Source organism: Nicotiana tomentosiformis, chromosome 1 (genome assembly GCF_000390325.3).
Source record: "Nicotiana tomentosiformis chromosome 1, ASM39032v3, whole genome shotgun sequence".
Lineage (NCBI taxonomy): Eukaryota > Viridiplantae > Streptophyta > Magnoliopsida > Solanales > Solanaceae > Nicotiana > Nicotiana tomentosiformis.
Window position 1 is genome coordinate 77,604,039 of NC_090812.1, and position 23,309 is coordinate 77,627,347.

General features: G+C 41.8%; 1 protein-coding gene across 1 annotated transcript; it reads left to right on the forward strand.

The window, feature by feature from the left end:
* The first annotated feature begins 937 nt into the window (after positions 1 to 937).
* Positions 938 to 3,860, forward strand: LOC104109978 (arginine decarboxylase). Its single transcript, XM_009619388.4, has one exon. It carries the CDS (start codon positions 1,404 to 1,406, stop codon positions 3,564 to 3,566), a length of 2,163 nt encoding a protein of 720 aa, XP_009617683.1. The 5' UTR covers positions 938 to 1,403; the 3' UTR covers positions 3,567 to 3,860.
* Positions 3,861 to 23,309: the final 19,449 nt, after the last annotated feature.

The following is a 23,309-nucleotide window of genomic DNA, read 5'->3' on the forward strand; positions in this document are numbered from 1 at the left end:
CATTGTTCTTTACTCAATTTGGAGGTGATAAAACTTGAAGGCTTAAGCTAACTAGTCCATTCGGGTTGCATTCATTTCTTTTACAACTAATTTCGATATTCATTTATTTATTTTTCTCAATTTGTACTAAGTTATACCACGTATTTTTAGAACTGCGTATAAATTCAACTCTATCCATTTTTCGGGTAAACACCGAATACATAGCACAATAGCACCCTTAATTGCAAAAGTCCAAAGCCAAGGGTTCCTTCCTTTCTCAAGAAATGAGATAGAGAATTGAAAATCTAATTTAGTTATCTAAATCTTTATAATTTAGCCTTCCATATAAGAAAAAGGAAACAAATTAACTGAAGAACAATAGCCTCGCATAGATTTACCTTCTCCATATAAATTTTGTTTATACTCAATTTTTTTGCAAATGTGTCTAAAATGATAGGACTTGCAAATTTTTATTTAACATTTCCTACTCCTCTTTAATTTTCAAGAAATTAATTTTAAGCATTCTCGATTTGCTCTGCCCGCTCCGTCCCGTTGCCATCTCTGACTCGGATAGGACCTCGATTGCAAAAATCCAAACCCAAGGAACCTTCCATACATTACATAAGCCACAAAATAGTACTATTAAAAACTACCAATATATCCTCAAATACTCGCGATTATTTCATACCTAACACGTTTACCTTATCTTCTCGTAATGACGCTACATTAGTTAGTGATATAAAATACCGAATTTACCACGCGGCAACCCTCCGCTGTCTATCCACGGCCCGAGAGAATCTCTTAGCCCCCCAAATACGAAAATTAACTTCTAGAATTTTATTTTCTGGTTATTACCATGAAAATAAAGAAAAAGAGAAAAGTCAAGATATTTAATTGGGCTAATACTGGGGTCCACTGCCCAGCCACGCATTTCCCTCCTATATAAAGCGTCGTCACCTCTCATGCAAATCTCGCTCACTTCACAGTTGTTAGTTTCACGTTCTCTTCTCAATTCCCATAAAAGAAACCCTTCCGTTAGGTTTCCGTCCTATTTTCTCTTCTTCTCCGCTTCCTCTTCTGATATCAATATCTGTATGGTGTTTTTCTTGTTCGAATTTTAGATTTGTTTTGCCTTTAATACCTGTAACCTTATAATTCTCTGTTTAAACCAAAAATTAGCTTCTTCTGAAGTCAGGGTGGGGATATTTGGATCGTGTAAGAGTGTGTTAGAAGGTGATTATCTTTTGATTCAGTTCCTTTTTTGCTTCTTTTGAGGGGGTAGCCGGGGCCTCGGCCTCGGCGGGTTTTAATAGCCCCCATCTATTACAACCATTGGGCAAAAACATCATTAAATCTGTACAAAGCAAACCCTTAATTTAGGTTAATTTTCTGTATTCTTTGATTCTTTAACAGAAGAAGAAGAGATGCCGGCCCTAGGTTGTTGCGTAGACGCTACTGTTTCCCCTCCTCTCGGCTATGCCTTCTCTCGGGATAGCTCTCTTCCCGCGCCGGAGTTCTTTACCTCCGGCGTACCTCCTACAAACTCCGCCGCCGGTTCCCATTGGTCTCCGGATCTGTCCTCTGCTTTGTACGGGGTCGATGGGTGGGGAGCTCCTTATTTCTCCGTTAACTCTAACGGAGATATCTCCGTCCGACCACATGGTACGGACACACTCCCCCACCAGGAAATTGACCTTCTCAAGGTCGTGAAAAAGGCCTCCGACCCGAAAAATTCAGGGGGGCTCGGGCTTCAGCTGCCTCTTGTTGTTCGCTTCCCTGATGTGCTAAAAAACCGGTTGGAATCTCTGCAATCGGCTTTTGATCTCGCTGTTCATTCCCAGGGCTATGGGGCCCACTACCAAGGTGTTTATCCCGTGAAATGCAATCAAGACAGGTTCGTGGTGGAAGATATTGTCAAATTCGGGTCGTCATTCCGGTTCGGGTTGGAAGCTGGGTCTAAACCCGAGCTCCTGTTAGCCATGAGCTGTCTCTGCAGGGGCAGTGCTGAGGGCCTTCTCGTTTGCAATGGTTTCAAGGACGCTGAGTACATTTCGCTTGCTTTGGTTGCAAGAAAGCTCATGTTAAACACTGTAATTGTTCTTGAACAAGAGGAGGAGCTTGACCTTGTGATTGATATAAGCCGTAAGATGGCTGTTCGGCCCGTAATTGGACTTCGGGCTAAGCTCAGGACCAAGCATTCAGGCCATTTTGGATCCACTTCTGGAGAAAAAGGTAAGTTTGGGCTTACAACGACCCAAATTGTTCGTGTAGTGAAGAAGCTGGAAGAATCCGGAATGCTGGATTGCCTTCAGTTGCTGCATTTTCACATTGGATCTCAGATCCCTTCAACGGCGTTGCTTGCTGATGGTGTTGGTGAGGCTGCTCAGATTTATTGTGAATTAATCCGTCTTGGTGCGGGTATGAAGTTCATTGATACTGGAGGTGGGCTCGGAATTGATTATGATGGTACTAAATCATGTGATTCAGATGTCTCTGTTGGCTATGGCATTCAAGAATACGCCTCCACAGTTGTCCAGGCGGTTCAATATGTTTGCGACCGTAAGGGCGTGAAGCACCCAGTGATTTGCAGCGAAAGTGGCAGGGCAATTGTTTCTCATCACTCAATTCTGATTTTCGAAGCCGTGTCTGCTTCTAGCACTCATGTTTCTTCTTCACATCTGTCTTCTGGTGGCCTCCAATCCATGGCGGAGACGCTCAATGAAGATGCCCTTGCTGATTACCGCAATTTATCTGCTGCTGCAGTTCGTGGAGAGTACGAGACGTGTGTACTTTACTCTGATCAGTTGAAACAGAGATGTGTGGATCAGTTTAAAGAAGGGTCCTTGGGTATTGAACATCTTGCTGCTGTTGATAGCATCTGTGACTTTGTATCAAAGGCTATGGGGGCTGCTGATCCTATCCGCACTTACCATGTGAATCTGTCAATTTTCACTTCAATTCCTGATTTTTGGGCCTTTGGTCAATTGTTTCCGATTGTTCCAATACACCGTTTAGATGAAAAGCCTGCAGTAAGGGGAATATTATCGGACTTGACTTGTGACAGTGATGGGAAGGTTGATAAGTTCATTGGTGGCGAATCAAGCTTGCCGCTGCATGAATTGGGAAGTAATGGCGATGGTGGTGGGTATTATCTGGGGATGTTTTTGGGTGGGGCTTATGAGGAGGCGCTCGGAGGACTCCACAACCTGTTTGGTGGACCAAGCGTGGTGCGCGTGGTGCAGAGCGATAGCGCTCACAGCTTCGCCATGACTCGCTCCGTCCCTGGCCCGTCCTGCGCGGACGTGCTCCGAGCGATGCAGCACGAGCCCGAGCTCATGTTCGAGACTCTCAAGCACCGTGCGGAGGAATTCTTGGAACAAGAAGAAGACAAAGGACTGGCCATTGCATCTTTGGCCAGCAGCTTAGCTCAGTCCTTCCATAACATGCCTTACCTTGTGGCGCCTGCATCTTGCTGCTTCACTGCAGTTACTGCTAACAACGGTGGCTATAACTACTATTACAGTGATGAGAATGCAGCAGATTCTGCTACAGGGGAGGATGAGATTTGGTCCTATTGCACTGCTTGAAGTGTTGTCGTAGCATCTCCAGTTTTAGTTTGTCGTCGAAGTTGTCTGTTTTTGAATAATACCCTTAGTTGGTGATGTTTTTCTAATGTCAACTTTCTTTGTTTAGTTTCTTGTTTAGTTGGTGAATTAAAAGATGCAATAGAAAGCAGGGATTTTTCCCTGTTTGTCTGTTGCAGCTTTCTGTTATTGTTGTTTAAAGAGGAAGAGTGGGGACATGACCGAATCAATTTGATGTATGATTCGGCCTCTTCCTATGTAATCTCCTGCCCTTTTTAATGCAAGTTTGTTTTAGTATGAGTGTTTGTTATTCTCTCTTCAAAAGAAAAATACCCAAATTGAAATGAAAGTTGAAAAAACTCCTAGGATGGCAGCTTATGGGTAGGTGGTAATTCTGAGAATTAAGACTATTTTGTGGCTCAGATACGTTAATAATAATGTTCTAGTAATGCCAAAATGATTTGGGGGCACTTTTTATAGTAAGTCAAGTCTAATTGGATACACTGATCCTATAATTCAAGGGGGCTAGTATTAGGGGGTAGGTGAGGTTGCATAATTTTGAAGTTCTTGGCACCTCCCTAGTTTAGCATTTTCTTCTGTTCTCCGAAATTTTATGGTTTGAGTAACCTTGGATTCGCAGAATATAGCTCTCCAGTTTATCAATTCTTAGGACTCGAACCATGAACTTTGGTTAAAATCCGACTCTCAGGACTAAAAGTGAAAGAATCTCGTTTATTCCACAACACTCTCTGATGCTGTCATGATTTAGATTTGATACGAATATTGTGGCTTTGAAACAGTAAAAGAGATAAGCTTTTCGGGCTGGTAGGCCATGGCGGATCATGTGATTTTGTCTATAAAGTCTTTCAAAACACAGTTTTGTAGTGGCTTTTGATTTGTTACGTATTTCCACAACCATTGCTTAGGAATGACGATAACAAATTTTTAGTGTTGTTTTTGTATAGTCCTAGTATTTTTGGGTGAAGTGAATGAGGTTCTGTTAAAAAAGGTTGAATCTTTTTTATCAGCAAAAAGGAGAAAGAAAAGGAAAGATCTTCTTATAGTTGACGAATCCTTATTGTGTTTTATATTTTTTCTTGTTTTCTTCTACTTCTCATATTTGCAATTGCTTTCTTGTTGTTTTTTGACTCAGATTTAGTAGCTCTTAACTCTTTTATGGCTGTTATCACTTCAAGATATACTCCTTATGGATAGGTATTCAATGTTGGTTAGCTTAGTTTGCATATTAAAACATGAAACATGTGTGATTGTATTTTTTACACAAAAACTGTAGTGGAAGAGGAAGAGGCACCTAAGCTATTGCCACAAAAATTCTTTTGTACCTTACTAGAGACAGCAGTAGACGTGGCTCTTTGGATTGTAGGGGGTAGGTGGAGTAGTATCGGCTCCTAGCGCCATATTTAGAATTTCATTTTTTTTCTTCATGTATTTGGCATTCGAAAATCACTTATTCAATTAATCTAGTTTGTTGAAATTTTTATTTTAGACATCTGAGTAAAGATAAAGAGATCTTGTTCATTCGATGGGCAATGGTGCAATGGTTTACAATATGATATGAACATTGTTGCCTTTGAAACAGAAAAAGAGTTCGTGCTTTTTTGGTTGGAATTAAGATTAGATGGAATTAAGATTTCTTTTTTCCTTAATGTATACTAGTATTAGTACTCACGCGATGCACGGACGCAATCATATTAAAATCTGATTTATGTTATTTGAATTATGTACAAATAATCCTGAAATATAAACTTTTTAGATAAAAATTATATATAGTAATTAATTATTAATTAAGAAGCGTGACATGAAATTATTTCTCAATTCTCGTAGTGTTTTTTTATATTTCTCAATAACCTGTTTTTTTTTATATATATTTATAACAACTCAACCCCTTGATTTTAGTACTTGTATTTTGTTCTGCTGTCAATATTTAAAAAGATACTAAACATGTATGTGATTTGTTTTGTTTGAGCACATTAGATCATATTATTTTAACAAAATTCTGACTATCAATTTATTTTTCATCTCAAATTCAAATAAATCTTATTCTTCTACATTTTTACACATTTTTTTCTTTTTTCGGTTCTTATAATTATTTCATTATTCATTAATTAATTTTGTTATGTTGCCATGTGATCTTTTATTAGCTTACCAATCGACTTAATGTCTTGCTTATTACCCTTTTAATAATCATCAATAAATATAATTTTTTTTATTTTTGAAATTTCACGTATTTTACACTTTTATCCTCTTACCTGGAACTCTTTTATTATTTAAATCTATCAATAATATTTGTAGGTTTTACTTAATTGATTTATTTCTAAATTAATTCAAAGTATGAGTTTTCTCGTACATTCTCTATTTTCTCTTTATATATTTTCTTTTCTACAATAAAATTTTAATTTATTTTTTACATTAATATTTTGCGTGCAACCAAAATAATATCATATTTTATTTTAATATAACCTTGAATTAGTCCAAACTATTAATATATAAGTTCTTTGATTATTATATTTCAATCTATTGAGTTTTCTTAAAATTATATTTTGAATTACATGCAATTAAATTTCTTTATTTTTTATGTCACGACCCAAAATCCTTTAAGGTCGTGATGGCGCCGGACACCATTGTCAGGCAAGCCAACAATAAATACTAAATTGGGTTCTCATTTTTATTACTTTTGAAATCATATTTTCCTTTAATATACATAGCAAGGAATGAATATTTACAGAGTAAATAATAATACTTTTAACAAATTCAATACTGAACAACCCGGTATCCTCCCAAAATCCGGTATCACAAGTGCATGAGCATTTACTAGGGAGTTAAAATAAAATACAGCATCTGTCCGGAATACAAATTAGATAGGAAAAATATAATAACTCTGAAGGAGACTTTGTTGGCTGCGGATCGTAATACAGAATGCAGTTCACATATGTCCCCACAATTTTAACCACACCTCTGCGCCCACAAGACCGCTAGACATATATGTACCTGCACAATAAAATATGCAGCAAATGCAGCATGAGTACGTAAACAATGTGTACCCAGTAAGTATCAAGCCTAATCTCGAAGAGGTAGAGACGAGATGGTCGACTTTGACACTCACTATGGGTCAATAATATTAAATAACATGAAAATAAAAATATTTATATCAACGTGATTCACAGAGTTAACAATAATTTTATTGAACCAGCAAAAGTAATTTAATTCCTTCAAATGCAACAATTTCCAATCTATTAATTAAATTCCTTCAAATGCAACAATTCTCAATCTATTAATTAAATTCCTTCAAATGCAACAATTCTCAATCTATTAATTAAATTCATAAGCTGTAATTAAAAATAGCAAAGTATCGAGTACTTATTATTATTATTAGGCACGATTTCTGTCGAGGTCGTACGGCCCGATCCAGAGTGTCGTGTACACTGCCGAGGGACGTGCGGCGCGATCCATAGATGCATCTATCCTGCCGAGGAGTTCGGCCCGCTCCACAAGAGAGGAGGACATTTTCTTATGTACCTCCGGAAGGAGAGTATATTTATTATAAGATAAATTCGAGAGGATGAATAATTTCTTTTAACAATTAATTAATTTAAATAGAAAATTAAGTATATGAGATTTTCATCTTTTACTATCTTCTCTAACAATTCACAATATATATCAAATAATTTAATTAAATAAAGAATACAATTTACGCAAGTAGTTCATGATTTGAGTCGTAAACTATCCGGACTTTAGCATAAATAGTAGCTATGCACGGACTCTCGTCACCTCATGCGTACGTAGCCCCCACAATTAGCAACACTTATTAATTTAATCACCTATTGGGTAATTTTTTCCTCACAAGATTAGACAAGAGACTTACCTTGTCTCAAAGTCCACTTTCCGATCACCACGTCGCGTTAAATTCTCAATTTGATGCCGAAAAATCCGAAACTATCCAAATGTTATACAAAATAATTAATACATGTTCAATAATTCGAATTTAGGCTATTAAATAAATTACCCTAACCAAAATGGTAAAATTTCTAAAATTCATCCCAAGCCCACGTGCCCGGATTCCGGAAATTTTCGGATGAAAACGTTACCCATAATCTCAAGAACTCAAATATATAATTTCTACCCAATTCCATAATCATTTTCGTGGTTAAATTCTCGTTTTTATAAGAATCTAGGTTTTTTCATCCAAACCTTTGATTTCTAAGATTTACTAGTTATAATCTACCCATAATCTATGTATTTAACTCAAAGTGTGTAGAATTAACTTACATTCAAATTGCTAATTGAAATCTCCTCTCAAAAAGCTCCAAAATCGCCCAAGAATGAAAGAAAATGGGCTCAAAATGACTGAGCCTCGATTTTTAACACATTCTGCCAAACAGTCATTTCCGCACCTGTGAAAATTCCTCGCAGGTGCGAGTTCCACTCGCCTGGGCCAAGGTCGCAGGTGCGCAAATCATCCGCATTTGCGGTCGACTGCCCCTTCCCTTTTTCGCTTCTGCGCACAAAAACTCGCATCTGCGAGGTTTGCTCCTGCGAGCTACTGCCGCACATGCAAGTGTCGCACCCGTGGCTGGCCAAGCGCAGGTGCGATTCTGACAGTAGCTGGGAGCTTCAGTTTTGGCTCCCAACTTCCAACTTGGTCCGAGCCTCGTTTGATTGACACTCGGGGCCCCCGGGACCCTTCCCGAACATACCAACAAGTTTGAAATCATAAAACGGACTCGCTCGAACCCTCAGAGCGTGTAAAACAATATCAAAACTAAGAATCATACATCAAACCAAATTGAATCAAACTTAAGAACTTCAAGTTCTTCAATTTACTTCCAATATGCCGAAACGTACTTAAACTACTCGGAATGACACGAAATTTTGCGTGCAAGTCTTAAATCACTATATTGAACTATTCCAAAACTCGAAATTCCAAACGGACCTCCATTACTCCAAAACCTACTCCAAACCAAATTTAAAGAACTTTAAACCTTCAAATAGTTAATTTTCATTATTAAGTGCCAAAACGCTCCGGGGTTATCCAAAACCCGATTCGAACATACTCCCAAGTCCAAAATCATCATACGAACCTATTGGAACCGTCAAATCCCGATTTCGAGGTAGTTTTCTCAAAATATTGACCGAAGTCAAACTTTCCCTTTTGAAAGCAAACTAAGGAACCAAGTGCTCCGATTTCAACCCGAACACTTCTAAATCCCGAACCAACCATCCCCGCAAGTCATAAATTAGTAAAAGTACATACAGGGAGTCTTATTTAGGGGAACGGTGTTCTAACAGTCAAAACGACCGGTTGGATCGTTACATTCTCTCTCACTTAAATATATGTTCGTCCTCGAACGTGCTAAGAACTGTTCAGGAGTTGTCCAAAATCACTGTTTAACACTTCGAGCACCTACCCGTGCTACCACACCCAGTTGAGCACGTTAGCTCGAGCCAATCTGAAGATTCTCCCCTTTATTTAGGCAATTAAGCCTTTGAGCCCAATTCTAACATCCAGAATTTTCCACCATGCCTGTTTCTAACCAATACAGGATTGCATACCTTTGTTGAATTTAGTCCATGCACCGCACCATTCATATGACCATAATAACATCCTCCGATAACAATAGCCGAAATTCCACGAATCTGATATTCACAACACACCTCATGATACATATAAGTCTTGTTCCAACTCTTGAAATGCTTCCACAATGGAAGAAATGTGTAGAAATTCATAACCAACTGCCGAGTCAAAAAAATTATTGAGTTTCTCCTTCTGACAAGAACCATTGCCTCTTTATGAACCAAATAACGATATTTGCTCTTTAATATGTTTCATATAAATCTGCTCGCACTGATCCCAGGTCCAATAATCTCATCTCCCCCAGCATGAGCTACTCAGGCAATAAGCCACCTCAGATACTACCAAAAATCTCCTATGATGCCACAATGTGCCCAACAACTACAAACTCGAATGTGATACATAAAGAAAACGAACTCTGGAAAGAGCTACTCAACCCGCGTAATTAATTTAACAACTGAAAATATGTCATGAATCTTTCTCAGAAAATGCGAACAAAACACACAGGAATAGATATAGGGAAATGTGCCCAACATCACACTATTTTGGCGTGCAACCCAATTCACATATAATACCCGTGGCGGCGTGCCACCCGATCTAACCATGTTACCCGTGGCAGCGTGCCACCCGATACACACGCAATAATCTAAGGAAAACACACCTCGAACCGTAACTCTTATACTCACGAATGCCTGAATATCAACCATAAGCACGCCAAGTGCATAATGTAAATCCTGGGGAGACTGGTAGCATCATACGCCATGAAACTCAAGCACAACTAAGGTGCGATATATGATCTGTATCTCGAGAGCCATCCTGCTCACATAACACCAACGCTGTGCGGGACCTCAACACATTGTACAAATAATCAAGCCGTCTCACAGTCCACATGGCACAATAATGTATCACATGAAATAGCTGGCGACGAAATTAACATCCCACGCCCGAATATTCTTTCAAATGGAATGCTATGCTGAATGAACACACCCAGGCTGGTGTAGAGCACACATCCACATTTAGACCCATCAACGGATCTCAAACCGATTCTGATCATACCATGCTTGGGTAAATAATATCTCAAGGACCCACAACGACCCTTTTTTTTACATGACACGTAAGAACAACCATCTAATTCGGAATAAACTTCCACAACTCACAACCAAATGAACCGAGCGCCCTTCAAGCATAAATTCAAACATGAACGATAGTACCATAATCTCTATACTTGGTTTTAAATCTTTATTCAATCAGATGACTACATGTCACACTTATACAATCTTCCCATGGGATATGCTCTCACGACCTTCTGTACCAGGAAACAAGTCTGCACATCCATACCGCCGGCCACACAAATGTTGTAGAGCAAAAATAAAAAATCCACAAATCAATACACAAAGCCTCTCACATAGGACACTGATGTCATGTGACGCTAAAACCAATACCAACTTACTCTAAATATTTGAATCCTTCCCTGCTCGTCCGAGCTCGTGACATCCCTGTCAACACCGAACTGCAATCTTGACCCTCAATTTTTCAAATTTCGTGCCGCTCACCGCACTCACCTTACCAACACGCGACAACCCAAGAATTTCATCATAACTCATGAAACACTAATAGGATACACAACTTCATCATATAGAAACCTTTCACTTTACACAATAACTCCTCCGGGATCCATTTACACAATAACTGTGTAACTAAATTCTCAAATCTCAGAAAATACAAACCTCAAGTCATGATCTAAGCCGCCATAACTCCTCCGGGATCCATTTACACAATAAAGCCATTCGAATTAGATACCTCCCAAATCAACCAAGTGGTGACGGTGCTCAAGCCCAAGTGTATAACCACAAACTACATGTATAACTTCACGCTAAAGAAACTGATCACTGCCACAACCATGCTGATTCAACCATTGCTAACCGATCCCACTTCTTCCAATTTATTCTCTACTTGTCTTAGAAATAATAACAATAGCTCCATCCCAACGTAACGAACCAAATCTACACTCGTCCTGAGTGACCCAATTTCACGAGACCACATTGTCTTAAAAACCCACAAACCATCTCATACCTTCCTTGTGCGCACATTCGCATCTTCAACTGATACGCCCATTCTGATATTTCCTTTATGAATCCGAAGTCATTTTCTCCCATTCCTCCAATTCTACACCGCAGACCAAAGATAACATAGAACACCCCAAACCCTTTTCAAAATCTGCTGCAAAAGTTCGATACTTAGCCATACTACAGGCTCGAAATCCTTAGGCACCGCACTTTAACGTTTTGAATCCACTAGGACCATTGTTGAGAGTTACCCATTCCGACCTGGTCCCGAATATAATCATCTCCAAGGCTCTGCTAGCAGTTGAACACTCTCTCAAAGAAGCACCCGGCCAAATCACCTTCCTTGTACTTCACATCAACATGAAGCATAGACTCTGAGTCTTCCCAAAACCTGAATATGAAACGATAGGGCCAAATATGGCACACATTCCCCAAATCCTTTGCTCAAATTACCACTGATGTTTTCTTTCCTTAGTTGAAATGACCCACCAATACACCTATAACCAAAAACCTCACCAATAAACAACCAAGCAATCCAATAGTAGACGGTGGGGCTCTCTCACTTAGCTTGAAGCTACAATTACATAACTTTGGAACCCACCAAGACTCCTTATCCCCCATTGACACAATCTCGCATAATCGACCCACCAAATTCCTCGAAATCCTTATGTTAAACATTTCATGAACATTCTGAATCACTAGCCATATTCACATATTCGACCTCTTACTGGACAACCAGTAAAATTCTTTGTAGAAGCTCCATCAACACCACGCAACCGCTAACCTGCTCACAGGAGATATCCCACATGTGGAAATTCCATGCCGACATCCTCTAACAACGCTGCACCGAGTACTATTATAACAAAACCAATAAACCACCCTGAGCATGTGCTCATTCACCAGCTGTACAAGTCCGTTCACTCCCCATAGACATCAACTAAAAGTCAACGATCCATCCCAACCCGAAGTCATGTTGCACTCCTCTTCATATCAGGCAAACTCATTTCTGTCGCATCCAATCTTCCCCTAGTATAACAGCCAACATTCCAAATTAAGTCTGTAGACCTTGTCACTGTCCACCATGAATCCCAAATCACTCCAAACTTTCCTCAAGACGTGTAGTTATCCTACCATGTAACCCATATGCTACCTTGTCACTCTCCCACTTTGGTCAAAACCTCTCCTTTAAGCAACTACTCGACTTCTATTTCTCACACTTGGCCTTCTAGGAACTTAACCACCACAAGACACCTTCCACATGTCCTTCCTCATCCTTCGCTGCCCAGTTATTGCCTTAACTCAAAATCGATCTCTGTAGCACTTGAACCAATAGGTCGTTATCAGCTTTAAACCTTTCCTAGGATCATCCTTCTCGAGCCATCAATACTAGGAACACTGCTTCGATCCTGAACCACTGCACACTGCGATCTCTAACAACTGCTTCCCCTATACCAATTCCTAACACCCCATCATGAAGGCGAGTTGAAGAAAACCATAAAACCAGCGAACCTTACCGCATTTAACAAGGCGATAACATCACATCACAATCGAGAACTCTACCATGCTCGAAAATATCAAGCTTCGTTACTCCATCAACCCTAAACCTGAACATTCTTAGTTTGATTGCCTTTCCTCCATAAATAATTTGTTTCAGTCAATAAAATTCATTGGAATTAATTCCACAAGATAATAATGATTTTCAATAAAAATCCGAAAATTAGCTCAAAAATCATCCGTGGGCCCACGTCTCGGAACTCGATAAAAGTTACAAAATACGGAAGCTCATTCAACCACGAGTCTAACCATACCAATTTTACCAAAATCCGACCCCAACTCGACCCTCAAATCTTCAATTTAAACCAAGAGGGTTTTCAAATTTTTCCAACTCAATTCACCAATTAAATGATAAAAACAACCATGGATTCGGGTAATTTAACCAATATTGAGTTAAGAACACTTACCCCATTATTTCCTCTGAAAATCACCCAAAATCGCCTCAATTCCGAGCTCCAAATCGTCAAAAACTGTTCAGAACTTAAACTCACTGCCCAGACTTTTCTTCTTCGCGAACGCGGTCAGTGCCTCGCGTTCGCGAAGCACAAAATAACTCACGTCCGAATCCCTCCTTCGCGAACGCGACATCACCCTCGCGTTCGTGAAGAACAAAATGCCTCTGCCTCAATGCCTTCTAGGCAAACGCATTCAACCCATCGCGAATGCGATGCTTCGTTTCCTCCTCACTACGTGAACGTGACACCCCCTACGCGAACGCGTAGACCAATTGCCTAGGGGTCTTCGGCTTCTTCCTCTCTTCTTCGTGAACGCGTAACACCTCTCACGTTCATGATGCACACTTAGTCCACCCTTCGCGAATGCGTGCTTCTCTTTGCGAACGTGAAGAGCAAATATTGCCAGCCTCCCAGTTCCTCTTCGTGAACGCGAGGCTCCACTCGCGAACGCGATGAAGGAAACCAGATGGTGCATCAGAAAAATTCCAGCAGAGTTCCAATTCTAAAATCCAACCCGTTAACCATCTGAAACTCACCCGAGCCCCTCGGGACCTCAACCAAATATACCAACAAGTCCTAAAATATCATACAGACTTAGTCAAATCCTCAAATCACCTCAAACAACGCTAAAACCATGAATTATACCCCAATTCAAGCCTAATGAACTTTGAAATTTCTAATTTCTACAAACGACTCTGAAACCCATCAAATCACGTCCGATTAACCTCCAATTTTGCACACAAGTCATAAATAACATAACAGAGGTATTTCAATTTTCAGAATCGGAATCCGACCCCGATATCAAACCCCTCCCCCCCGGTCAAACTTCTCAAAAATTAAACTTTCGGTATTTCAAGCTTAATTCCTCTACGGACCTTCAAATAATATTCTGGACATGCTCTTAAGGCCAAAATCACCATACGGAGCTATTGGAATTATCAGAATTCGAATCCGAGGTCGTTTACATATAGGTCCATATCCGATCCACTTTTCTAACTTAATTTTTCAATTATGAGATTAAGTGTCTTATTTCTCTCCGAGTTCCTTCCGGACCCAAACCAATTAACCCGATATAACATAATATAGCTGAATAACATAAAAAGAAGTAAAAATGAGAAAACGGGGCTATAACTCTCGAAACGACCGGTCGGGTCGTTACATTTGCATATTTTATTGTGCATGTACATATATGTCTAGCGGCCTTGTGGGCGCAGAGGTGTGGTTAAAATTGTGGGGACATAGGTGAGCTGCATTCTGCATTATGATCCGCGGAAGTAAAATACCGAATCTCTGAATCATGCACTGAGTAAACCTCCTTTCAAGTCGTTCACTGCCTCAAGACATAGGCAAGCATCCTACCATCACATCAATACTGTGCGATAACAAATCATGGGCATCAAAGCAACCTGTGCATAGCCTCAAAGCTCTCAGAAGTACAGCTACTGAGCTGAAATGACAGAGCGGCCTTCCGCAAGGCGACGACAATAGCCCAATTAATTACGTAGGGAGAAGCATCCTGCACTACATCTGTAGTACCATTAAAATTTCCTCGATCCCCAATTTATAACAAGCGCTTCACGTCGCGTAGGATTGAATAGGAAAGAAATGAAGGCATAAGCCTCAAAGGAATTGAATCGCACGATGAGGAATCAAGAAGGGAAATGCTCCTAACAGCCATGTAGCCTCTCGAAGATAAGCACAGACGTCTCTGTACCGATCCGCAAGACTCTACTAGACTCACTCATGACTCGTGAGACCTAAGTGAACCTAGTGCTCTGATACCATGTTGTCACGACCAAAAATTCTTTAAGGTCGTGATGGCGCCGGACACCACTGTCAGGCAAGCCAACAATAATTACTAAATTGGGTTCTCATTTTTATTACTTTTGAAATCATATTTTCCTTTAAAATACACATCAAGGAATGGATATTTATAGAGTAAATAATAATACTTTTAACAAATTCAATACAAAATAACCTGTAATTCTCCTAAAACCTGGTGTCACAAGTGCATGAGCATTTACTAGGGAGTTAAAATAAAATACAGCATATGTCCAAAATACAAATTAGACAGAAAAAATATAATAACTCTGAAGAAGACTCTCTACCAGATTTGAGGCGTTTGGAGACCAATTCACGAAGAAAGGACATTGCAGAATAAGAATTTCACGGTTTGAGGTAAGTAACGATTGTAAATCTAGTCCTGAGGGTATGAAACCCTGGATTTTATATCATTCTACTATTTTTAGTGACGCACATACTAGGTGACGGGCGTGTGGGCGTGCACTGTTAGGGATTTGTGACTTGGTCCGTCATGTAGCAACTGTAAAGTTGCATACTTTGTTGAAACCATATGATACTTATATGTTTTAGAAAGAATTTCTGTAAATTGGGCTGAATGCCATGTTTGGCCCTTGCGCCAATGCTATTTGGACCCTTAGGGGCTGTTTCTTACCATCCTCTCATTGTTTTCGATTGAAAATCTATACTCAGTCACGTTTATACTTGTTTACCACATAACTCAGTTTTATGACTCTATTTTGATGCATATAAATATTTTGGGCCGAATGCCCTGTTTTACTGAAATACCCGAGTGGCTTGCGAGGTTTATGACTGAGTGAGGCTGAGGGCCTGATTTGTGAGGATGAGTGTGGATCGGGGCTGCCCGCCTGCAGCATACTTTATTATTATGGTACGTGAGTTGTCCGTGCAGCACGTGAGATGTCCGTGCAGATTATAGCGCTTGGGTTGAAGGAACCCCTCCGGAGTTTGTACACACCCCTAGTGAGCGTAGGCACCTACTGAGTGCGAGTGCTGAGTGCTGAGTGACTGGGAGGCATGAGTGATTGTGAGGTATGCCCGAGTGGCAAGAGTAATTGTGAGGTATGCTCGAGTGGCACGAGTGACTGTGAGGTTTGCCCGAGGGGCTGTATATGAGTGATGTTTAGCCCGAGGGGCTGTTTATGATTTCATCATTTTTGCTCACCTTTGCATTTTTTCTCTGTCTGAAAAATGTTGAAAAATATCTTTAAATGACTTTTAGTGGAACTGGGTTAAACGAGATGTTTTGATTCAAATCCTGATTTTTAAAGCATGTTGTACTTTACTGAGATTTCCTGATATGAATGTTATATGCTTTATTGCTCGTCACTACTGCTCAGTCTTTATTTATTGTTGTTACTTACTGAGTTGGCGTACTCACGTTACTCACTGCACCTTGTGTGCAGATTCAGGTGTAGCTGGGTACGGTAGCGGTTATTGAGTGTTCTGGTTACAGAGTTTTCTTGGAGATAGCAAGGTAGTTGTTTGGCGATCGCAGCCCCTGTTTTTCTCCTTCTTATCTTCCTCTAGTTGTATTTAGTTATTTTCTAGGCTGAGTTAACCTTGATATTGTTAGACAGTTTGTAGTAGATGCTCATGACTAGTGACACCCCGATGTCAGGCTTTTCTTTCCGCACTTTTATTTTGATTGGAACTCCTTTACGAAGGTTTTTATGTTAAATAACCTTGAAATTATCTTTAAAATGAGAATATCGGTTTGTTTTGGAAATGAGTGGGCTTGCCTAGTTCCACGATAGGCGCCATTACGACAGGGGTTAGTTTTGGGTCGTGACAGATTGGTATCAGAGCCTAGGTTACATAGGTCTCACGAGTCATGAATGGGTTTAGTAGAATATTGCGGATCGGTACGGAGACGTCTGTACTTATCTTCAGGAGGTTACAGAACCTTTAGGAAACTCCACATTCTTGAATTCTTGTCGTGCGAATCTGTTGATTCTAGTAACTAAACATCTATTATTTCATTCTCTCACAAATGGTGAGGACTCGTACTACCGGTCAGGAGGGGCAGCCACTAGTACCACCGGCCAGGGCCGCGAGAGGCTGAGGCCGCGGTAGAGGCCGTGGTAGGGGCAGAGGTGCGGCCCGTACAGCAGCTGGGGCAGTACCTGCAGATCCACCGGTTGTCCAAGATCAGGACCAAGTTCCAGTTATTGATGCACCAGCTCAGGCACCACCTGTGCCTATTGTGATTCCAGGCCTTCAGGAGGCTCTAGCTCAGATTCTGACAGCGTGTACTGGCCTTGCTCAGGCGGTCTCTATTTCGCCTGCATTGTGTCCCAATTTCCATCATTTCAGATAGGGGCACTCAGTTCACATCGCAGTTTTGGAGGGCCGTGCAGCGAGAGTTGGGTACTCAGGTTGAGTTGAGCATAACTTTTCACCCTCAGACGGACGGGCAGTCCGAGCGCACTATTCAGATATTGGAGGACATGTTGCGTGCTTGTGTCATTGACTTTGGGGGTTCATGGGACCAGTTTCTGCCACTCGCGGTGTTTGCATATAACAACAGTTATCAGTTGAGTATTCAGATGGCTCCGTATGAGGCTTTGTATGGGATGAGGTGTAGATCTCTGGTTGGATAGTTTGAGCCGGGTGAGGCTAGGCTCTTAGGTACAGACTTGGTCCCAGACGTATTAGATAAGGTGAAATTGATTCAGGAGCGGCTTCGTACGTCGCAGTCTAGGCAGAAGAGCTACACGGATAGGAAGGTCTGTGATGTGTCTTTTATGGTTGGGGAGAAGGTTTTGCTGAAGGTATTACCCATGAAGGGTGTTATGAGGTTTGGGAAGAGGTGCAAGTTGAGCTCCCAGTTCATTGGGCCTTTTGAGGTGCTTTAGAGGATAGGAGAGATGGCTTATATGCTTGCCTTGCCACCCAACTTGTTGAGTGTGCATCCAGTGTTTCATGTTTCCATGCTCCAGAAGTATATTGGAGATCCGTCCCATGTTTTGGATTTCAGCACGGTTCAGTTGGAGGGTGATATGACTTATGATGTGGAGCCGGTGGCTATTTTGGATCGACAGGTTTGAAGGTTGAGGTCAAAGGATATAGCTTCAATGAAGGTGTAATAGAGAGGTCAGCCTGTGGAGGAGGCCACCTGTGAGACCGAGCGGGAGATGCTGAGCAGATATCACGCCTATTTGAGACTCCAGGTATGTTTCTAAACCCATTCGAGGACGAACGAATGTTTAAGAGGGGGAGGATATAACGACCCGACCGGTCGTTTTGAGAGTTGTAGCCCTGTTTTTTCCATTTCGACTTCTTTTTATGTTATTCAGCTATATTATGTTATATCGGGTTAGTTGGTTCAGGTCCGGAAGGAACTCGAAGTGAAATGAGACACTTAGTTTCATAATTGAAAAATTAAGTTAGAAAAGTGGACCGAATATGGACCTATGTGTAAACAACCTCAGATTCGAATTCTGATAATTCCAATAGCTCCGTATGGTGATTTTGGGCTTAGGAGCGTGTCCGGAATATTATTTGGAGGTCCGTAGAGGAATTAAGCTTGAAATGCCGAAAGTTTAATTTTTGAGAAGTTTGACCGGGGGGTTGACTTTTTGATATCGAGGTCAGAATCCGATTCTGAAAATTGGAATACCTCTGTTATATCATTTATGACTTGTGTGCAAAATTTGAGGTCAATCGGACGTGATTTAATAGGTTCCGGAGTCGTTTGTAAAAATTAGAAATTTCAAAGTTCATTAGGCTTGAATTGGGGTTTAATTCATGGTTTTAGCATTGTTTGAGGTGATTTGAGGGTTCGACTAAGTCTGTATGATGTTTTAGGACTTGTTGGTATATTTGGTTGAGATCCCGAGGGGCTTGGGTGAGTTTCGGATGGTTAGCGGGTTGAATTTTAGACTTGGAACTATGCTGGAAATTTTCTGATGCACCATCTGGTTTCCTTCATCGCGTTCGCGAGTGTAGCCTCGCGTTCGCGAAGAGGAACTACGAGGCTGGCAATATTTGCTCTTCGCGTTCGCGAAGAGAAGCACGCATTCACGAAGGGTGGACTGGGTGTGCATCGCGAACGCGAGAGGTGTTACGCATTCGCGAAGAAGAGAGGAAGCAGCCGAAGACTCCCAGGAAATTGGTCTACACGTTCGCGTAGGGGGGTATCGCGTTCGCGTAGTGAGGGGGAAACGAAGCATCGCATTCGCGATGGGTTGAACGAGTTCGCGTAGAAGGCATTGAGGCAGAGGCATTTTGTGTTTCGCGAACGCGAGGGTGATGTAGCATTCGCGAAGGAGGAATTTGGACGAGAGTTATTTTGTGCTTCGCGAACGCGAGGCACTAACCGTGTTCGCGAAGAAGAAAAGTCTGGGCAGTGAGTTTAAGTTCTGAAAATGGGACTTCATCCCATTTTCAGTTTTTGGCGATTTGGAGCTCGGAATTGAGGCGATTTTGGGTGATTTTCAGAGGAAATAACGGGATAAGTGTTCTTAACTCAATATCGGTTAAATTACCCGAATCCGTGGTTATTTTTATCATTTAATTGGTGAATTGAGTTGGGAAAATTTGAAAACCCTCTTGGTTTAAATTGAAGATTTGAGGGTCGAGTTGGGGTCGGATTTTTGTAAAATTGGTATGGTTAGACTCGTGGTTGAATGGCTTCCGGATTTTGTAATTTTTGTCAAGTTCCGAGATGTGGGCCCCACGGGCGATTTTTGAGCTAAATTTTGGATTTTTATGGAAAATCATTATTATCTTGTAGAATTAATTCCAATGAATTTTATTGACTGAAACGAATTATTTATGACCAGATTCGAGGCGTTTGGAGACTAATTCACGAGGAAAGGACATTGCAGAATAAGAATTTCGCGGTTTGAGGTAAGTAACGATTGTAAATCTAGTCCTGAGGGTATAAAACCCCGAATTTTGTATCATTCTACTATATTTAGTGACGCACATGCTAGGTGACAGGCGTGTGGGTGTGCACTATTGGGGATTTGTGACTTGGTCCGTCCCGTAGCAACTGTAAAGTTGCATACTTTGTTGAAACCATATGATACTTATATGTTTTAGAAAGAATTTCTGTAAATTGGGCTGAATGCCATGTTTGGGCCTTGCGCCAATGCTGTTTGGACCCTTAGGGGCTGTTTCTTACCATCCTCTCATTATTTTCGATTGAAAATCTATACTCAGTCATGTTTATACTTGTTTACTGCATAACTCAGTTTTATGACTCTATTTTGATGCATATTAATGTTTTGGGCCGAATGCCCTGTTTTACTGAAATGCCCGAGTGGCTTGAGAGGTTTATGACTGAGTGAGGCCGAGGGCTTGATTTGTGAGGATGAGTGTGGATCGGGGCTGCCCGCCTGCAACATACTTTATTATTATGGCACGTGAGTTGTTCGTGCAGCACGTGAGTTGTCCGTGCAGGTTATAGCGCTTGGGCTGAAGGAGCCCCTCCGGAGTCTGTACACACCCCCACTGAGCGCAGTTACCTACTGAGTGCGAGTGCTAAGTGCTGAGTGACTGGGAGGCATGAGTGATTGTGAGGTATGCCCGAGTGGCAAGAGTGATTGTGAGGTATGCCCGAGTGGCACGAGTGACTGTGAGGTTTGCCCGAGGGGCTGTATATGAGTGATGTTTTGCCCGAGGGGCTGTTTATGATTTCATCATTTTTGCTCACCTTTGCATTTTTCCTTTGTCTGAAAACTATTGAAAAATATCTTTAAATGATTTTTACTGGAACTGGGTTAAACGAGATGTTTTGATTCAAATCCTGATTTTTAAAGCATGTTGTACTTTACTGAGATTTCCTGATATGAATGTTATATGCTTTATTGCTCGTCACTACTGCTCAGTCTTTATTTATTGTTGTTACTTACTGAGTTGGCGTACTCACGTTACTCCCTGCACCTTGTGTGCAGATTCAGGTGTAGTTGGGCACGGTAGCGGTTATTGAGTGTTCCGGTTGCAGAGTTTCTTGGAGATAGCAAGGTAGTTGTTTGGCGATCGCAGCCCCTGCTTTTCTCCCTCTTATCTTCCTCTAGTTATATTTAGTTATTTTCCAGGCTGAGTTAGCCTTGATATTGTTAGACATTTTGTAGTAGATGCTCATGACTAGTGACACCCCGATGTCAGGCTTTTCTTTCCGCACTTTTATTTTGATTGGAACTCCTTTACGAAGGTTTTTATGTTAAATAAACTTGAAATTATCTTTAAAATGAGAATATCGGTTTGTTTTGGAAATGAGTCAGCTTGCCTAGTTCCACGATATGCGCCATTACAACAGGGGTTAGTTTTGGGTCGTGACAGATTAGTATCAGAGCCTAGGTTACATAGGTCTCACGAGTCATGAGCGGGTTTAGTAGAATCTTGCGGATCGGTACGGAGACTTCTGTACTTATCTTCAGGAGGCTGCATAACCTTTAGAAAACTCCACATTCTTGAATTCTTGTCGTGCGAATCTATTGATTCTAGTAATTAAACATCTGTTGTTTCATTCTCTCACAGATGGTGAGGACTCGTACTACCGGTAAGGAGGGCCAGCCACCAGTACCACCGGCCAGGGCCGCGAGAGGCTGAGGCCGCGGAAAAGGCCGTGGTAGGGGCAGAGGTGCAGCCCGTACAACAGCTGGGGCAGTACCTGCAGATCCACCGGTTGTCCCAGATCGGGACCAAGTTCCAGTTGTTGATGCACCAGCCCAGGCACCACCCGTGCCTATTGTGATTCCAGACCTTCAGGAGGCCCTAGCTCAGATTCTGACAGCGTGTACTGGCCTTGCTCAGGCGGTCTCTATTTCGACGGCCGCAACCACTTCTTAGGCTAGGGGAGGCACTCAGACTCCCATCGCTCGCACACCCGAGCAGGTTATTTAGGAACTTCAGACACCGGAGGCACCACCAGCCCAGCCGGTTGTTGTTGCTCAGGATTATGTGGTTCCTACTATGCCTGAGGATGATCAGCATAGGTTGGAGAGGTTTGGGAGACTTCAGCCACCACCTTTTAGTGGCACAGAGAGAGAGGATGCTCAGGACTTTTTGGACAGGTGTCAGAGGATACTCCGTACTGCTGGTATTTTGGAGACTTGTGGGGTCTCATTCACTACCTTTCAGTTTTCTGGGGCTGCACTCAGATGGTGGGAGACTTACGAGAGGCGTAGGCCTCTGGGCGCAGCACCCCTTACTTGGTAGCAGTTCTCCGTGGTCTTTTTGGAGAAGTTCATGCCTCGATCCCGCAGAGAGGAGTTGCACAGACAGTTTGAGTGACTTCGCCAGGGTGATATGTCTGTGACACAGTATGAGATGCGATTCTCTGAGTTGGCCCGTCATGCTATCTGGTTGGTTCCCACGGATAGAGAGAGGATCATGAGGTTTATTGATGGCCTCACTTATCAACTACAGTTGCTCATGACCAGGGAGCGGGTTTCGGGTGCTACCTTTGATGAGGTTGTCGACATTGTTCGGCAGATTGAGATGTTTCGCGGTCAGTAGAAGGTTGAGAGGGAGGCCAAGAGGCCTCGTGGTTAGGGTGGATTCAGTGGTGCTCCTTTTGGGGGTCAGTTCCAGCACGGTAGAGGTCGTCATTTCAGACAGGCTCAGTCAGCTCGGCCATTTCATCATGGTGCATCATCTGGCCATGGTTCTCACAGTTCTCATTAGGGCCACTCATCACTTAGTACCCTTCCAGTTCAGAGTTCGTCCCGTGCTCCACCTGATCAGGGCTCTTCCATGCCAAGTTCTTCTACCAGTCATCCTGGTGCTAGGGGTTCCCTTCCGTTTCCGCCACCAGCACCAGGGAGTTATTTTGAGTGTGGGGAGCTTGGGAATATGTGGAGGCAGTGTCCTCGTCGTCATGGAGGTCTATCTCAGCAGATGAGTCAGCCTCCGACTACAGCACTAGTTACCTCACCACCCGCCCAGTCAACTAGGGGTCGCCCTAGAGGGGGAGGCAGATCAGGGGGTGGTCAGGCCCATTTCTATGCTCTCCCTGCCAGACCAGATGCTATTGCTTCAGATGCTGTGATTACAGGTATTGTCTTAGTTTGTCACAGAGATGCCTCAGTATTATTTGACCCTGGTTCCACGTATTCATATGTTTCCTCATATTTCGCCCATTTTCTGGATATGCCTCGTGAGTCCTTAGTTTCATCTGTACATGTATCTACTCCTGTGGGCGATACTATTATTGTGGACCGCATATATCGGTCATGTGTGGTGAATATTGGGGGTCTGGAGACCCTAGTGGATCTATTGTTGCTTAGTATGGTTGACTTTGATGTGA

What these genes read in the sequence shown, in the direction of transcription:
- LOC104109978 (XM_009619388.4), top strand. Translation starts at nt 1,404, where the DNA reads ATGCCGGCCCTAGGTTGTTGCGTAGACGCTACTGTTTCCCCTCCTCTC.